Source organism: Anarhichas minor, unplaced genomic scaffold (genome assembly GCF_050575085.1).
Source record: "Anarhichas minor isolate MPS153535 unplaced genomic scaffold, ASM5057508v1 ptg000011l, whole genome shotgun sequence".
Taxonomy (NCBI): domain Eukaryota; kingdom Metazoa; phylum Chordata; class Actinopteri; order Perciformes; family Anarhichadidae; genus Anarhichas; species Anarhichas minor.
Window position 1 is genome coordinate 15162094 of NW_027466457.1, and position 18211 is coordinate 15180304.

The following is an 18211-nucleotide window of genomic DNA, read 5'->3' on the forward strand; positions in this document are numbered from 1 at the left end:
TCTCTGCGTGGGTTTGATGTCAGTGGTTATGATAGGGGAAGGTAATGGGATTCATGACTGAGAGTACATCCTAATGGAGGACAGAAGGACAGAGCAGAAGTCCATGAACCCATTTTATGTCTTTCATCTCAACTGGAAGGCTCATCCTGCCCTCTAGTGGAAAATGCAGTGAACTACATCTACATGCTATTCTCTTTTCTGTCTCACACAACACCCAAAATAAGTCAAGCAAATATCCCCCTCACCATAACTGTTATGGTTGTTATGGCATAACACCACTAGTTAAGTAAGGCAGTTACAACAGGCTTTAGTGCACACTAGTTACTAGGTATGAACTGCACGCACGCACCATTAAGCGTATATATATATTTTACCAACAACACGTTTTTTTTTTACAGTTAAAAGAGTTACTTAGGCTGTTGTATTGGGAAAGTAGAGAGGTCCAATAGAAAGCGATCAGGATTAGCTACCATAGAGTATTGTCATGTCACATGATCAAACAGAGACGTCAGCAGACGTATTACCCAGCAATCATCAGATCAAAAATACCTAAGAAAATAAGAAATGATTAATTAAAAAAGTTTACATATAGTTTACGTAGAATAAAAATCTAATTTTGTTATAGATTGCTACTGACTTTACCAAAAATACTGGAAAACATGACAGAGATGGGTGTGCCTTTTCAAGGGAGCATAGCTTCCGAGTTGTTGATGCGAATCAATTCACAACTGTAATCTGGGTCAGAACTACTACGCTGCGTCGCTGGTATTTCACCGTGTGCGTCTGTGTGTGTGGCATCCTGGCAAAATGTGGTCCTGGAGACCTGCATGTAGTCCTTTGTCTGTCTGACTGTCTGTCCGTCTGTCCATCACAAAACGTTACGGGTGTTTAGTAGGTATAAAAACTAAGTCACACACACACACACACACACGTACACACTTTAGGCCACCACTATACGAGCAACTGTGCCGGAAGTATGAGGGGTAGAAAGTGAAGATAGGGGCCATTGCTTCCCCCAGTTCACACCCCTGGTCCGGCTGGTGTGATCCCATCACAAGAGGGTTTCTAGAATGAAACGCATTTTATGTTTTTATCTATCCTTGTGTGCTGCTGCAACAAACGAGTTTACCTTCTGGGGGTCAACAAAGGTTTATACTATCAGATGTTTTCTTATCGTACATCCTCAATTAAATTACTGAGTGAAAGGAAAGAAGGAGCTCTTCTTCTATTCCGATGACTCGTACAATAAATGAAGTAGAGTCAGTGGTCCGTACAACTTCCCTTTCAGATCTAACCTGTGTGTGTGTGTGTGTGTGTGTGTGTGTGTGTGTGTGTGTGTGTGTGTGTGTGTGTGTGTGTTGCTTTACTGTGTGTTGTTTCCTTGTTGTCATTCTGAGTCTTCTTGTACATTCCACCTATTTCAAAAAAAAGGGCCTCGGCAGGTTGTGTATACCTGAATGTATGATTTGTCGATCTCACTTACAGTTGAGTGCCACAAAGGTTCTGGTGTTTTCTCCACAATCTTTTAAAGATGCAACTATGGAGTTCAGACAGTTTTCTTCTTTATTTCACATATCCCCCCCCCGTCTGTATATTGCCAATGTCACTGCCTATATCAAATATTGTAAAAAACAAATTGCTGTGTTTGGTCGCCCCACTCGCCCACTGTCACAAGTCACCTTTCTAACTAATGGCTTGTCATCTCCTGCATCTCAGTGGCTGTTGTGTTTTTCTCTCCACCCTTTCAGACACCCACTGGGAACATAACCGCAGGGTTCCTTTCAAGCGAGCGTTACACCAGCTCATTTAGACCAGCTCGTTTCACCTTGAACAAGAGAAGAGGAGAAATAACAATTTAATCCGACCGCCGTAGTGCTGGTTTGGAATGAAAACCCGCAAAACACCATAAGCGGGCAAAAGAGACGGCTATAGATTCCTGCTTTTTAATATTTTATGTACATTTCAGCACAACACCACCAACTAATTTCACTGATTTGTAGTGAAAGTGGTTGATGTTTTGGTTTTCTTATGAAACCCGGCTATTACACTTGTTAGAATTTGCATTTAAATGAAATTTCCAAAGACCTCACTACAGTGCTACACATTTCCTTTGAGACATGTGACCTACGGCTGAAAAGTAACTTCAAATATCACACTAAATGACAAATCCTTTAATTTTAAGAGATAAATATTGAGTACAATGTTGCAATGATTCCACAAAAGCATTTTCTTTCTTGTTTTTTGTCCGTTTGTGTTTTCTTGGCAATGGCACAGCAGTAAAGATGAGGTGGTGGAGGGGCTGATTAGCTGGAAGTGCCCGGGGGAGTTTTAGGGTGTCCAGGGTGATGGAGGTGGCCAATTATTTTCCTGGCCGCACGAAGAAGAGGAGGCCGTGACCCCTGGCCTTCTCAGCAGAATGACTGATGTGCTGCAGTTTGCCCGAGGCTTGGAATGATGCGGCTCCAGTTGTGGAGGAAGTAAAAATCAAGTCAGTTAACTGTTCAACACTGGACTGTGATTGGCAGTGGACAGTAGATTTTCAGCACAGAGGTAGCAGGGCGGATGAGCTCCTAAACAGAAGGGCATGTGTTCAAGCCTCCTGATTGCTGCATCCATCAAATGTCATAAGCCCAGTGTCACTTGCAGCCTTTGGCAATCTGAACCCTGAAACTGGCCCATAATTCCTTTCTGATGATTTAGTATTGATTACTGAGAATTAAACATTAACTATGTTTTGGGTTGTGTTGTGCTACATTTGTATGGCTTTTATGGCATGAAGTACTTCTGAATATTGTTAATATGGTATGTTATTTGGCCAATGTTTTTCTTTCTATAAGTGGAAATCCACCAAACTCAGGCCAATGAGGTGAATTAAAATGTGTTATGTGTGCTAATTAAAGTAAACAAATAAAACTACACACTTTAAGTAGATCAGAATTAGCTGTATCTGTTGAATCATAAAATAATGAGACAAACAGATAATATGATACATAAGTACCAAAGGAAAAATTAAAGGTAGGTTATTTTTTTTAATTTTTTTTTATTATACTATATTGATCCCTTTAAGGGTGAAATTTGTCTCTGCATTTGACCCATCCCTGTATATAGGGAGCCGTATTAATTTATATGACTTATTTGCAACTCTTACAATGCACTATCCATATGAAAAATAATAACAAATATGTTTTATAATCATCCTGAATTCCTATATATTGTTCCACTTCTTTATTAAGAATTTGACAATTATTTTAAGAAATGTAATACTATAATTAATAATCCTGTACTAAGTAGTAATTTAATTAATGCCTTTAACTCCCTTTAATTAGCAAATAACCTATATCTTTTCCTGCACTGCACATGTTAAATTGTGTGTCAATCACATAAAGGGAGGCGGCCTCTTTTGTTTACAGACGCCTCTCATTGGATGATATGTGTCACCGGAAACGCCTTAAAGAACATATCCTTCTTGTGATTGGCCAGGATTGACACGGCAACAAACTACGTGCCGGGTGCAAATTGGTGACTCCTCCGTCCCCATAAGGCAGCAGTCTACCAGCTAGCTAGCGCAAACATGCCAGGCATCAAGTAACGGATTGATGTGTGTGTTTGTGCGGTCATCTTTCTGCTTTTTAGCTCTCCTGATAACCGTCGCATACCCCCCCCCTTTACAACTGTCTTATTTCTTCCGTGATAGTCACACAACAACATAAAACTGAAGTTTCTTTGGTAAAGGTAAGGCAGATTTTTTTCTCCCTTGCAAAACCGCGCACCGGCTCATCCAAAATGGCGTCTGCTAGCTAGCTAAGCAAGCTAAAGATAACAACGTCTGACATAAGCTCGCTCGAAGCTAACAGTATAACGGCAACGCTATAGCTTAGGAGCTGGCGGATTTAGCTTAGTTTACCGATGGCTCAGCTGATTCGAGTAGAAAATGGCGTCTCAATATTATCAGCCATGATGGGATGGCTACAAGCACAGCCGACTGGATGTATTATTAGCTGCTAACCACGCTCCCCTGCCCCAATTTACTGCAGAATGGTGCAACGGTACCGTTAGGTTTGCAGGTCCTCTGTCTAAAAAAAGCAAACCTACACAGTGCATCTTCGGTTTGGACAGCTATTGCACTATTCCAATGTAACGCTAACTGCAAACCTCTTATCATCTCATATGGTTACACAACCGACTAAACCGTTTGTATGTTGTTAAAAAAAACATCTGACCAATATCGTGATATTAGCTAACTTATGGATTTAGCAAACCCAACTATAGTGAATTGGTAAATGTTAGCGTTAGCCGGTTAGCTGACGTATCTTTTGCTTTATTGCAGCAAATACGAGCACATAATTCTGCGTTTTTGGGCATTTGTTGTCATTGTGCCCAGCGTGCTTATAAATGCTCCAACTAATACTACTAAAGTTGTATTTTGTAACGTGTCGTGTTTGTAATTCCCTTCATGTGTTGTGTAATGATTAGATGTGTCATTAGTGGGGAGGCGTGTAACAAAGATCTGACTACTGAACTGTTTATCACGCTCAGCTGGCTAACTGACATCCTTGGATAATGTTGGATGACGCCTCTTGCCCTCTATAATGTTGTAGCTACTGTTGTATTCTACCAGTGTGCATTCCCCCTCCCCCCCCATTCAGTGACTAATTGCCCTCCCTTTTCTCTTCCTCAGCACCGTTCCCCCCCATCCCTTCCTATTATTCTTATTCTTTTGAGTATTCTTCATTGTCAAGCCGCCAAAGTGGAGAGTGTGATTGCAGAAGGGGGTGCTTCTCGTTTCAGGTAATAACCCAAAGCTTGAACACAAAATAACAACAAGGGCATCCTTTTTTTATCTCTTGCATGGTTAGCCCTCTGTTAGCGTTTTGGGGCAGGAACTTCTGGCCTTTAGAACAAAGCAGGATGTGGGAAGGCTTAAAATGGCTGTCGGAAACCTTTTTGTAAAGGGACACGGTGGACATGATGACCCACGGGAGGATTTCTGAATATTGGTGCTGGCACTCACCCTGTTGACAGTTTAGAGTCACTGTCAAACCCAGGATTCAGTGTTAAAATGGCTAGATTGAGGCCTGAAATGATCTGGGACACCGTATGTTAGATGCATTCTTCAGCTTAAGGGATTTAAGGTTGCCGTGTTACGTTGCAGCATCTCATTGGGTACCAGTAATGTATATTTCCAATATGTTATTTGGCAGTTAGCAAATTGGTTTATCATTGATCTGTTCAGAAAAAAAATAATGCATTGGAAATAACTTCACAAGGCTCACAGACGCCCTGCATATACAAATAATCAGTCCCAGTCACTGCCGATGTGCTTCATTGACTTGGAAATTTGAGTATTAATAGACCGTGATGACACCACAGCAGCAAAGTGTAGAGAGCAACCTCTTCTGCTTTTCTACTGCACCAGAAGCCGTGCATGTCGCCCTAGTTTTGGTGCTTCGCATAGTGTTTTGGTCATGGAACCGGCACCAGAAGCAGGGTTAGTAAACGGTGAGAATGGTACAGTGGTTAGTACTTCTTCTTCTTCATCTGTTACTTATTCAGCCTCTCTTTTAAACTCTCAAACCAGAGTTGGTGATTATTGGAGATGTGGAAAGACTTGCAAAGACTGTTTAGATGAGTTTTATTTTGTTTCTGTTGAGTTTGATGATCTGAGAGCTAAAATGACTTTCGTCAGACTCGAGTCTGTTGGCTTTGAGGAGAGTATATTCATTTTGTTTTGTACGTTAATAAATTATGATTGTTTATTATATATTAACTTCAACACGCGTCAAATTGAGTCGCAGCGAAAAGGGGTGAAAATGAGCGCGTCCACCGGGTGTCGTGTTTCATCACTGCTGATCGGAGCTGGACCCAATACACTGACTACTGCATTAATTTGTCCAAAGGAATATATGCAAATTGTAACTTTTCCCACTAAAGACCAAAGCCGTGTGTTCATAGGTCTTTTGTCCAGAGTTTGTTATCTTCTAATAGTTTGGATGTACAGTGCATGCTTTTAGGGAAACGTTCAGCAACATAAAGCTCATCCAAATTGACAGATTTGTGTGCACTAAATAACTCTCAAACTTGGGTTCATCAATAATACACTCTTTAAAATAATCAACAAAGGCCAATACACTACTGCAGGGCGCAACATGAACGGTGAAGCCTCGGCTGTATCGGTGGAAGATGCCCAGGCTACATGTAGAGTACACTCCCCTGGGCTTTGTTCCACTCAGTTGACTGACTCATGCATTAATGCAAACGCCGTCACCTTAGATGTGCGGCTCTCTGCGTTGTTCTTTAAGTGAGTGCATTGTCCGTCTTGAAGCTGCGTCTCTGGCTCTCAAACAGCTGACTGTGACAGCCGCATCATGCAATGTTTATACATGACGCTGTTAGCCAGGCCAAGCCATTATTCCTAATTGGTTTTGACTTTCAGTTGGTCAATGGTTTATTGTTTAGTGATAAGCGACAGTTTTAACCTTCATCGAGTGTTAGGATACATCCATTTGATAAGGGCTTTCTATATCTTTATAGCTGATTGTATTCTTACTTATTTTTGTGGCATTTCAAATGTTAGTTAATATCACTTGTAAGCTCTTGTTCCCTTGTGTCTTTGGTGTAAATAAAGGTTGAATGTATGAATAGGCAGTGCATTTAATCTTGTTTCTTATGAGGTTGAGATTCAGGCACATTCCATGTTTTTGCATGAACCTAATGCGTTTCCTTCCTGTTTGGTTCTGCAGTGCTTCTTCGGGGGGAGGAGGTGGTAGGGGCGCACCTCAGCACTATCCCAAGACTGTCGGCAACAGGTTTGTCATTTGGAATTTTTCCAGAGCGCACTTAATGTACAGTGATTTAATTATTAGCATTACGGCACTAGTAGGATTCCCCACTGCAGAAAAAGTGGATGAGACGGCTTTGTTGATTAAAGGGCCCGAATTCCAGGAAACTCTGATTTGAATACCCAGAAGTCCTGCTACTTGAGGTCAGTCAGCTGCAGACAGAACATGCATGTTTACCAACTGGGCAGTCTGAGATTATTTTTACCATAAAGGGTAAAGCTAAAGCCGAGCATTGGCAAAAGAGTTCACACTTGTGTGAAACAATATGAGTTTTGTTTTGGCATCGTTATCTACACCTGAATTTAATTAATTTAATAAGTTACTATCAGGAACTTAACTGGTTGAAACAGTAATACTGATGCCTCTATATGACCAACATAAGTAAACAAGACCATCAACCTGGTTGGATTCCTGCAAAATCTGACAAAACCATGCAGGTCCACCAGAAACTCGGCTCCGCCTCCGGCAGCGACCCGCTAAGTATATCTTTTATATATCATAATTAAATAACATCTGTTGCCAAACAAGTTTTCTTTTCTTTATGCATGCAAACAACAATGTATGCAGACAAACTCAGATCCGGCTTTGCTGCCACCTTCAACCTGCAGTCGTAGCTCCGGCGGTAGGAGGAGAGCTCAGCACCTGGTAGCGGCGTCTCCTCCAGAACTGCTTTAGGTAGACGGTCAGACCCTCCTGCTGCCGCATGAGAGGGTTTCTAAAATGACTCTGGTGCTCTCAAATGCTCCTGCTTTTATCCACAGGGTCGCCAAAATCACCTCTAAATAAAAGTTCCTCGTAGCAGCTTGTATGTGGTTCTTTTCTTTCGTTGGACACAAGTTGATAGACCTGGTAGTGCAGCATTTGTAGTATGAGTGTGCAGTCACTTATAAGATGATTATAAAAGGGATTCGATTTTGTGCTAGAACAATAACTATATTGCAAGGTCGGTGTATTTTTCTGAACCAGCCATGACGTCTCCAGGTTCTGTGGTACTCAGTGTCTCTCTCTCTCTCTCTCTCTCTCTCTGTACTTTAACAGCGAGTTCCTGGGGAAAACCCCAGGGCAAAGCGGTCAGAGATGGGTTCCTTCACGAAGCACTAGACGAGATGTTAACTCCAGCACCGAAAAAGAGCGACACGATGCAATCTTCAGGAAAGTGAGGGGGTAAGATTCAAGTTAATTATCCATCCCGAGGGACAAAAAGCTTCTTTCTTTTTCTTTTTTGGCTCCCTCCTCCTCGACTTTTTAATCCAGACTTACCTGGAAATAGTGAGCAAGAATTTCGATGGCTTCTGGCTCAAGGATTGTTGGCACTTCAATAATTTCACTTCAATTTTAGCAGAGTTTAGAAAACGTATTCAGACAAGACAGTATGAGAACATTGGACATGAAATCATGTAAACATGTTCTAGTAGTATGAACCTTAAAATGATTCCATGTCCCCTTTAAGGAAAATATATAATGTCAGCTTCAGGGACAGTGTGTTAAATCTCCCAGTTCGGCAGGCACTGAGATAGCATGTGCTTTGCTAAAGGCACTTAAGCCCCTTCACCTCCATGTCCGGTGATGTTTCCAAGTAGAAAACACGGAGATGACGGCGTTTCCCGTAGGAGTGTAGGCGAGCAGGTGGCCACCACACGGGGCAGAAGTTAGACCCAGCAGTGTCGACCAAATGTGGCAAAATGATATGTGCATAAAATGCAGTTTTATAAACTGAAATAAAAGAAACTAACAAAAGGTAACCTCTGGATCTCCCTCGTTGCAAACATGCTTTTCTAAATCCCTGATCAGAAAATGAAGGTGTGGAACATAAACTCACACGCTGCTCTCTGTAAAAACAAAGCCAGTGAAGGAGGAGAAAGCCAATGTGGATAATGAGATTTAGGAAACGAAGCCTGCGGATAAATAAAGCGTTATTAATTGGCTCTGTCGCAGCAGAAATGAAGTGAAGCTGCAGAATGAGTGCTTAGGCAGTGAACCGTTATTAAGTGGTGGTTTGATGATTTTTTATTTATTTTTTTAAGTCTACAACTGATACGTAATGCACTATAAAACAATCATTTAGTGAGTTTGACTTAATAACTTCAAACAAACGCCAAGCTCCAAACCAGCAGTCTCTATTCTTGGTGTCGCATCAGACGGCTGGATCGTTTCGTGGGTCTGATGCCGCTCCGCTGATTCCAAAGAGACTTTAGCTTTCTGTCACAAAGATCTCTAGATGATCAGTCCTGTGGAATTAAGTCAACATGATATTAGCCCTCACTTTTGAATATCATGGATATTGAGATTAGGGTGTTGAATTGACTTAAAGTAGAGCACAAAAACATTATTACTTAATACTAAGTTAAGTCAACTATTCTGTTTTGCAGGTGCAATTGTTCCGCTTCAGACCTGGGGTCTGTGTGAAATCTTATTGAAGGATATTTGTGAAAGCAGTCTGGTGTAAGTGGGCTGGATGCAGGTTGAGTGTGGATAGCAGGTGTTATTTTATGGAAGTGGTGGTGTTTGTCTGTAAAGTGTCAGCCTCCAGGTGAAAGAGTAGGGGCTGGTCCAAAATAGGGATGCTAACGTTAGCACTTTATCGCGACTAATATCGATTCCATTACTAAATAATCACTTTTTAACTTCCTATGTAAAAGAAGAACAAATTCACAACAGGATTAAAATGTATTTATATTTTAATATAACAGCAAAGTCACAACATAAACTCTATAATATCTCACTGGAAACAAATGTTCCCGAGTGAAGTTTAGACACCAGTCCTACTAAACATGGTAAAACCCCTTCTTGATATTATTACGTCACGCTAACATCTTCTTCTCATCTTTTTTTCTAGCATACTCAACAAACTCACGCCTGACAAGTTTGACAAGCTATGCCTTGAGCTCCTGAACGTGGGCGTAGACTCAAAACTCGTCCTTAAAGGAATCATCTTGCTGGTAAGGGAACGTTTTTATCCTCGGGTCCTCTGCTAAATCCGAAATGTGTTCGTCCATCTTCTCGCCAGGCTGCTGTTTTTGATGACCCGAGTGGTTCCCTCTCGGCTTTCTCCCCCCTCTCTCCTCCCCCGCTGCGGTTCAGATTGTAGACAAAGCCCTAGAAGAGCCCAAGTATAGCTCGCTCTATGCCCAGCTATGTCTGCGCTTGGCAGAGGACGCACCAAACTTTGACGGCCCTTCATCTGAGATCCAAACATCCCAAAAGCAGAGCACAGTAAGTGTGGCTGAGGGCATTTGTCCTCCTTTATAACACTGCTGCTGCCTCGATCAAAGCTCAGGGTTTTTCTTCATGTCGTCATTGTTTATAACTCTCTGAAACTCATTTCTTTTAATCTATGCTTCTGTGGACATTATCGGATATTATTCTAACCAATGGATTGTTGTTATAGACCTTCAGGAGACTGCTCATTTCCAAACTTCAAGATGAATTTGAAAACCGCGCCAGAAATGTTGAAAGTAAGTTCCTGTGAGACATTCAGTAATTTATTAGTTTAGGTCCTGTCCTCACAGCATGTCCACTAAACCTCCGTTTCTCCTCTCACCTCAGTCTATGACAAACATGACAACCCTCTTACTTCTGAGGAGGAGGAGCAGCGTTCCATTGCCAAGAGCAAGATGCTTGGCAACATTAAATTCATCGGGGAACTTGGCAAACTCGACCTCATCCACGAATCTATCCTTCATAAGTGCATCAAAACAGTATGTTGATTTTTGTGTGTGTTTGAAAGAAGCTTTTAATCTTTGTGTTAAGAGTGCACGTCAAGGGTTCCAATCAAAAGAAATACTGCATACCTTCATGAAACCAGACCAGAGTACCTTGTATGACCCTCCTGCATTCCTTCTCTCCTCAATGTTTTTCTGAAGCTTCTGGAAAAGAAGAAGAGAGTCCAGCTCAAGGATATGGGGGAGGATCTGGAGTGCCTCTGTCAGATAATGAGAACTGTGGGGCCGAGACTCGACCATGAGAAAGCAAAGGTAACTGCTCCAGCCTTCCATGTCGTGAAGATGCACCTTACAGTCATGTATTGGTAAAAATGTGTATGAACCCAGAAAGAGAGCCAGTTATGCTTTTGCATGCAGAAGTCAAAGCTTTAGTAAAGTTTACAAAATGACCAGTGCGGTAAAAGCAAACCAGACATTTTACATCCTGGTTTCTCAGGTCGTGGCTAAGCTCACCTAAAGCCCCACTTGGCTCAGAGCCGGTGCTAACGTAAATCCTGCTGCCACGCTGTACTCTGCCGGTCCTCACTCTCTCCGTCCTCTTTCCTCCAGTCTTTAATGGATCAGTATTTTGGCCGTATGCTATCCTTAATGAACAACAAGGAGTTGCCCGCCAGGATCCGCTTCCTGCTGCAAGACACAATGGAACTGCGAGAAAACAACTGGATCCCCCGCAAGGCTTTCATCGACAACGGACCAAAGACGATTCACCAGATCCGTCAGGAGGCAGTGAAAGTGAGTCCGGTGAAGTCACCGTGCTCGTTGTTTGGATGGCCCATATTTTGGGATGATTAATAGTTAATGCCCAACATCAGAAGCAGAGGTTGAGACTTGTGTGTTAACCTATTGTATGCGAGTCAGTAAGACGTGACGATGAGTTTCTAGCTTGATAACAAACTCGAGTTAATGTTAAAAATTTAAGTTCAGTTCTGGGATTGACTTGTAATCAAGGACAATTTAATGACGCCAGTTGTTCTTCTGCGTTTCTGTAGGATTTGGGTGTTTTCATCCCAGCACCCATGTCTCAGGGGATGAGAATGGACTTCTTCCTGGAAAGCCCCTTCATGCCCAACAGAATGAAACTGGACAGGGAGACTCTCGGGGGATTGGCCGATATGTTTGGGCAGATGCCAGGTACGGCCTTTATTTGGTGTGTTGACTTGTGTAGTGTCATCTCATCATGCGTTTGTTTCCTTTTTCATTTTGTGTTCAAGGACAGTCAGAAATCAGACGATGTCTGTTTTTACAGCTTTTTCTGTCATTGTTTTTAAAAGAGAACTTGCTTTTCTAACCTGCCAGCATGTTTTGAGGTTTGCAGCATTAATTTACCTCAAGAACAATCCATTTTCAAGATCAGTTTTTATTATGATTACCTCGAGGTGGTCAGTTCATATAATACTCCAATAATCTCACTCCTCCGAGTTAAACCTCTACTAACATCTTCTTTGGACTTTGTTCACTCAGGCAGTGGGATTGGAACCGGCCCGGGAGTTATTCAGGACAGGTACTCGCCCACTATGGGACGCCATCGCACCAACCCGCTCTTCAACGGCCACGGTGGCCACATCGCCCCCCAACCACAGGCACAGTTCGAAGTGGGGCCAAAGTCTTTCGTTAAGTCCAACCAGGTAATACTTAGCAAGCGTTAACTTCCTGAGGTCAAAGCTTAAAGCGACCCACTAATGCCCATTGGACTTTCCACAGGTTCAGAACCAGCACTTCCAGAACCAGAACCACATGGCCCAGCAGCAGGTCCAGTCCAAGGACATGCCTCCACGATTCAGCAAGAAAGGACAGCTCAATACAGATGAGGTGACTAGAATTAGCTTCAGCTTTAGCTGGCTTGCAGGAGATGGACAAAAACACGACGGTTGTTTTGTTGTGAAGTGTACTCAACAATATCTGAGCTGAAAGCTTATTATTGTTGTTACGATATCATCACACTAACATCAATGGCTGTATTGTGAAGTCCTGCCTGTCGGTGTTTAAGTCTTCATGCCCAGTGATTATAAAAAGACGCGTTATTCTGAGGAACACAGCCTGCTGCCAGTCTATCTTCTACCTTGTCCTCTGTCTTTGATCGCCATCTTTCTCCTCCTCCTCCTCCAGCTGGTAGCTGGTCCGCTGACTGCGATTATGAGATATGAGGGCATGGGTGTAGTTGATGATCAGATTATAAAAGAAAATGTCAGCCCAACTGATCCTAATTTGTTTTTTGTGTTTGTGACACTTGCTGGTCCCACAGATCAGCCTCAGGCCTGCTCAGTCATTCCTCCTCAACAAGAACCAGGCACCCAAGCTCCAGCCCCAGATCCCCACCATGATGCCCCCCAGCGCCCAGCCCCCACGCACTCAAACCCCTCCCCTGGGACAGGTAAGAGACTGTCCCCACGCGCAGATTACTTTCACTTGCACAAACCTAGATAGAACACAATTTAAAGAATAGAGAAAAACAAGTGTTAAAGAAAATGTTTTGAGATGCATGTGAAAGGCAGAACGAATCCTAGCCAAACCAATCATCATAAACTGCTTCCAGTAGATCCCTAAAATCCAACAGATCCTTAAAAAGGGTGGCGGAACCAATAACACTCGTATTTTGTTCCCGGTGGGGATGCTCAGCAGAGGATCCACCGGCTGCTTGCTAGCTGGACGACATGGGGAAGTGCAAATTCAAGGAAAATAAGCCATTAAGCAAATGTTTTGCAGTGTGGTTGAAACGACTACAAGGCGATGCGATGCACACGGGGCTCGTGTATTTTATGCAAAAAGTTTTACAAACTCGGCATGTTTATTGACAAATTGGTCATATATGGCATTCAAAAAGTCTTGGATCTAACTTGCTTACAGCTGCAGGAACTCTGATAAAATGTTATGGTTTCTTTGTGGAACTCCATCTGTAATAATCACATGACCTTTCACCTCAGCCTCCACAACTTGGGCTGAAGACCAACCCTCCGCCCATCCAAGAGAAACCTCAGAAGACGAACAAGAAGCCGCCTCCTTCCAAGGAGGAGCTGCTCAAAATGACGGTAAAAAAAATCGTACATCTTTCTAGAGCTGCTGCAATATGTTAGAAATAATATAAAGTTACCACAAAGTTAGTCTGTCATACGATTAATAGGCTGTTTATCTTTTAAAGGTAGCTCTTCTGTGTTGCGATTGGTCCACGACGAGAGCACAAATCATTTGTCACATTTGTTGGTCGGACTGTCCACCGCTCATTTTCTGTGCGCTCAAATGTCCACTTCCAGGAGGCGATCGTGACCGAGTACTTGAACAGTAAGAAGCTGACTGAGGCTGTGAGCGGCGCAAGAGAGATGAATGCGCCCAAGCACTTCCTGCCGGAGATGCTGAGCAAGATCATCGTGTGCTCCCTCGACCGTCCTGATGAGGACAAGGAGCACGCTAGCACTCTGATCCACACGCTTCGCACTGAGGGCCTCATCACTGGAGAGAACTTCATGCAGGTAGACGGATCCGTTCCTTTTTAGACCAGACACAAACCAGACTGACGCGTACTGATGAGAGACCACGTAATGCTGCGGTGCTTCCTCTTCTGCAGGCTTTCCTCAATGTCCTGGACCAGTGCCCTAAGATCGAGCTGGACGTACCCCTGGTGAAGTCCTACCTGGCCCAGTTCGCGGCCCGGGCCATCATCGCAGAGCTGGTGAGCGTGGCGGAGCTGGCTCACCCCCTGGAGAACGGCACTCACTTCCCCCTCTTCCTGCTTTGCCTGCAACAGACGGCCAAGCTGAAGGACCGAGAGTGGCTCACAGACCTCTTCCAGCAGAGCAAGGTCAACATGCAGAAGATGCTCCCAGGTACTTGTTCCTGCTGCATTAATATCTAATGCCTTCCCCTGACCCACCATGGCAGGACCTGGTGGGGTTAGAACTGTGACCGCTAATAGCCCTGTTAGCCGCTAGCCACTGACCTCTCCTCTGAATACCTGACTTGTTCCCGGCAGAAATCGATCAGAACAAGGACCGCATGCTGGAGATCCTGGAGGGTAAAGGCCTGAGCTTCCTGTTCCCGCTGCTGAAGCTGGAGAAGGAGCTGCTGAAACAGATAAAGGCAGACCCCTCTCCACAGTCCATCTACAAGTGGATTAAGGACAACATCTCGCCCAAGCTTCACACCGACAAAGGCTTTGTCAACATCCTCATGACCAGGTAGACGGACAGCAAAGTGAACTTTGAAGCTCAGTGAAGTTTATCAAAGTTAACATCTAAGTATAAGAACAGTGAAAGTGGTCTGTGCATCACAATTTTCATACGCAAAGTAATTGCAATTGACAATATTCTCCCAATAATCGTACTTACTAAATATACACAAGACTGTTATATTTGATGAGATGTCCTCTGATCTTCTCCCAGTTTCCTCCAGTACATCTCCCAGGAGCTGTGCACGACGGAGGGCGATGAGCAGCTGGCGGCCCCCCCCAAAGAGCAGCTGGAGCAGGAGAAACAGCTGCTGCTGGCCTTCAAGCCCGTCATGCAGAAGTTCCTGCACGACCACACCGAGCTGCAGGTCAGCGCCCTCTACGCCTTGCAGATGCACTGCAACGCCAGCGCGTTCCCTAAAGGTACAGCACCTCCAAGTCCTGGGCAGTCCACCAGAGCACAACCGATATCGACAATAACGTTTTGCAAATATATTGGTATCGGTGTACATAGAACGGTCACTAGAAATTTCATGAATAAAATGCCCAAATTATTTTGAGTTGGGTCAACCAGAAGGTTAAGAAAATTCAATAATGCTTTTTCTTTTTAATTCTTTCCACGTAGGCATGCTGCTGCGCTACTTTGTCAACTTCTACGACATGGAGATCATTGAAGAAGAAGCCTTCCTTGCATGGAAAGAAGACATCACCCAAGAATTCCCGGGGAAAGGAAAATCTTTATTCCAGGTAATGTTTTCACCGACCGAATATCCTCAGCTACTCATGAACGTCGTGCGCGCACACTCGAGCGCTGACGTGATGTTTCTCTCCGTCAGGTCAACCAGTGGCTCACCTGGCTGGAGACGGCGGAGGAGGAGGAGTCAGAGGAAGAAGCAGATTGAGAAACCGAGAGGAAGCATCATGGCGTAGAAGATCAACCGTTATCTTTATTAGTACACTCGCCTTTCATTTATTTAACTCCAATCTTCATTTAACCACTACCACGGGGCACTTAGCTGCTTCTGTCGTGCAAATATAAACCGAAAAGCTTGTACCTGTAGGGCCTCGTGCGTTACCAGCCGTGACCGTCGATGGGCTGAGAAGCCTCATTTGATCCGTTGCCTGATGGATGTTTGATTTTTGGATCTGTGTCCCGATCAGCTACATGAATTTCTGAAGTCTGGAGTGGCTCAACCATGTGTTTTATTTTCTTCTTCTAAACTCTTGACTGAAGTTTGTAACTTTTTTTTTTTTTTTCACTGTATTGCATGTTTTTCATTTCCAATCACTTTATTTTCCTGATTCGAGACTTCCCGAGTAGCCAAGAGCTTTATTTAAGAACGCGCAGGATTTCCCCTTGAATATAGCAAATTAGTCCTAACAGCTAAAGCTGTTAACAAAAGGACCCGTCAGTGGCCCGCTGTGTGATCTTCTGTAAGGGCACAACGATGAGAGCGAAGCATAAGCTGGCAAAACCTTTCAAAGATGAACTGAGGTGCGTGTTTAGTCAACACATGCTTACTAAAAACAACTGTTCTTTTTCAATAAAAGTGCTCTTCGTAGTCGCTGATGATGAGCATCTTCCCTCGTTTTCTTTTTTGTGATTCCTCTCTTTGTCATTGTCCATCTTTTATTACATGAGTGGTTGCAATACTCCCGATCCTCCTGATGTTGCAATATGTTTTTAAGGAAGTTGTAATCATTGTTGTGCCACCGTAACGTTTCAACGGTGCCTGTGTTTCTACCTCTTCGATGGGCTTTTGTTGTGCTAGAATGATGAAGTCTACTAAAGAGAACCGACAGCCCAAGCACATGCTGAAGTATTTGATTCAGTCCTGGCCTCATGGCACAATACATGTATTGAAGCTTCACGTGGTTTACAAGAATTAACATTGAAGCAGGAAGAGAAAATGCTCGTTTTTTATTAATCCGACAGCGTCCTCTTTGAGACACGGCCCTGTTAACAGAGTTTAATTTCGCCCACAGTTTAACCTTTTTATGTAGGTTGTAATTGACCCCCCCCCCCCCCCCCCCTCACTACGATAAATAACCGTTAAATAAGTAAACGACTTTCACCCAAGAGTTGTGCCGACAAGCCATGTTTCTGTATGAAGGCGATGGGTTTGGATCATATTGTTCGGTATTCAAAATGATTGTGCACCTCCTACTGCTTTAATGTCAAAGTCCAGTACATGAGCACCAAAACTAGTTTTCACTTTTATTTATGTTATAAACTCCCCGTTAAAAGGCTTCACACTCAAGAGAACAATGTGATTCTATTCTTACTCTGCTGGTTCGACCTTAAGGAGTTTCTCCAAACCTTGGATTGTACATTTGAACAGTTATGTCGTACAAAGTGTTTAGAAAGGTACAGACTTATCTTTGGCATTATGAGTAATGCATTTTAAATTTGGAGCATTAATTGCATCAAACTAATCTGTTGTGATTTAGTTCTACCGGAGTAGAGAATGACGTTGCGTGTTATCCGAGCTTCTCTTTACATATGTGGGCTGGCCGTGCATGCTCTTTATGCCCGTCAATGTGAGCGTCACACACTTAATGCGTAAGCACTGTGAGCTGCTAACTGCTGGCCCAGCTGTCACCATGTTGACAATCCCCCAATCATGGATATGCTCTGAATTTAGACTTTAGCACCTTGAAATGCCAACAAAAATAGTTTGTACTTAAGTTTAATATTCAAATCAGTTTTTAGATGCTCGTTTGAGTCAGACACGGGTACAAATACATACTGTACGTATCCATCTTCAGCTCTAAGTAACACTTGTAGAAAGGAACTCATGACAGGAATAGTAGAAGTAGTTTTGGGGTCAAAATAGGGACTATTGATATGAAGCTGATATGAATTTAATAAATGTACGAAGTACAGTTTGAGATGTATGAAAACTAAATAAATATTCAGGCTGTATGGTGACTGACTTCAGGCTTTCAAATGTCCAAAGCTGCAGGAGTTTGTGTCTTTTTTCCCCAACAACAATCATTTCAATGCAAAGCAGGTTTCGCCCTTCTGCCGCGATGGCAAAACGTTAAATCGTGAACTATTCCTGGTCTGTGGGGATCCAGAAGTATTCCACCACCTTCCTGCTCCTGCGTGGAGGTGCGGAGTCCGGTCGCTCTCCTCCGAAGGCGGCCAGCTCGTCGAAGTGACTCGGGCCCGGATCCCTGCCCGTGTGTGGGGCGGAGACCTTGAACATGGTCCTGAGGAAAGGATTCAGTTAAAAGCCAGTGAGTGATTGTACATTTCAAATGCAACAGATCCCTCTCAAGGGGGGAATCCTTTAAATTGACCTTTCACCTTTGTGATCAGGCTTTTCTGTCCACACACACACACAGATTCCCCTCCATGAACTGCGGCCTTTGTTTTTCCATCCATAAAACCATTTGGGTAATACTGCATTGTCTTCGTTGATATACAAGGTTTCAATGTGTTGGTGAAATGAGCTGTTTTTAGGGCCCTCTGGTGGCCACGGCGT

The 18211-nt window shown here is 43.4% G+C and overlaps 1 protein-coding gene and 1 non-coding gene across 2 annotated transcripts; both read left to right on the forward strand.

Annotated features, from left to right (window-relative positions):
* Window positions 1–7877: 7877 nt before the first annotated feature.
* Window positions 7878–16311, forward strand: eif4g2b (eukaryotic translation initiation factor 4, gamma 2b). Its single transcript, XM_076089618.1, has 18 exons — window positions 7878–8003; window positions 9676–9778; window positions 9921–10052; window positions 10228–10294; window positions 10386–10537; window positions 10703–10813; window positions 11111–11293; window positions 11551–11692; window positions 12023–12186; window positions 12263–12369; window positions 12791–12932; window positions 13483–13587; window positions 13810–14025; window positions 14121–14379; window positions 14526–14730; window positions 14935–15143; window positions 15346–15467; window positions 15557–16311. Exons 5-18 carry the CDS (start codon window positions 10454–10456, stop codon window positions 15620–15622), a joined length of 2115 nt encoding a protein of 704 aa, XP_075945733.1. The 5' UTR covers window positions 7878–8003; window positions 9676–9778; window positions 9921–10052; window positions 10228–10294; window positions 10386–10453; the 3' UTR covers window positions 15623–16311.
* LOC142948173 (small nucleolar RNA SNORD97) lies at window positions 12554–12711 on the forward strand. The gene has a single exon (XR_012953457.1). It is a non-coding gene; the product is annotated as a small nucleolar RNA SNORD97 (small nucleolar RNA).
* Window positions 16312–18211: the final 1900 nt, after the last annotated feature.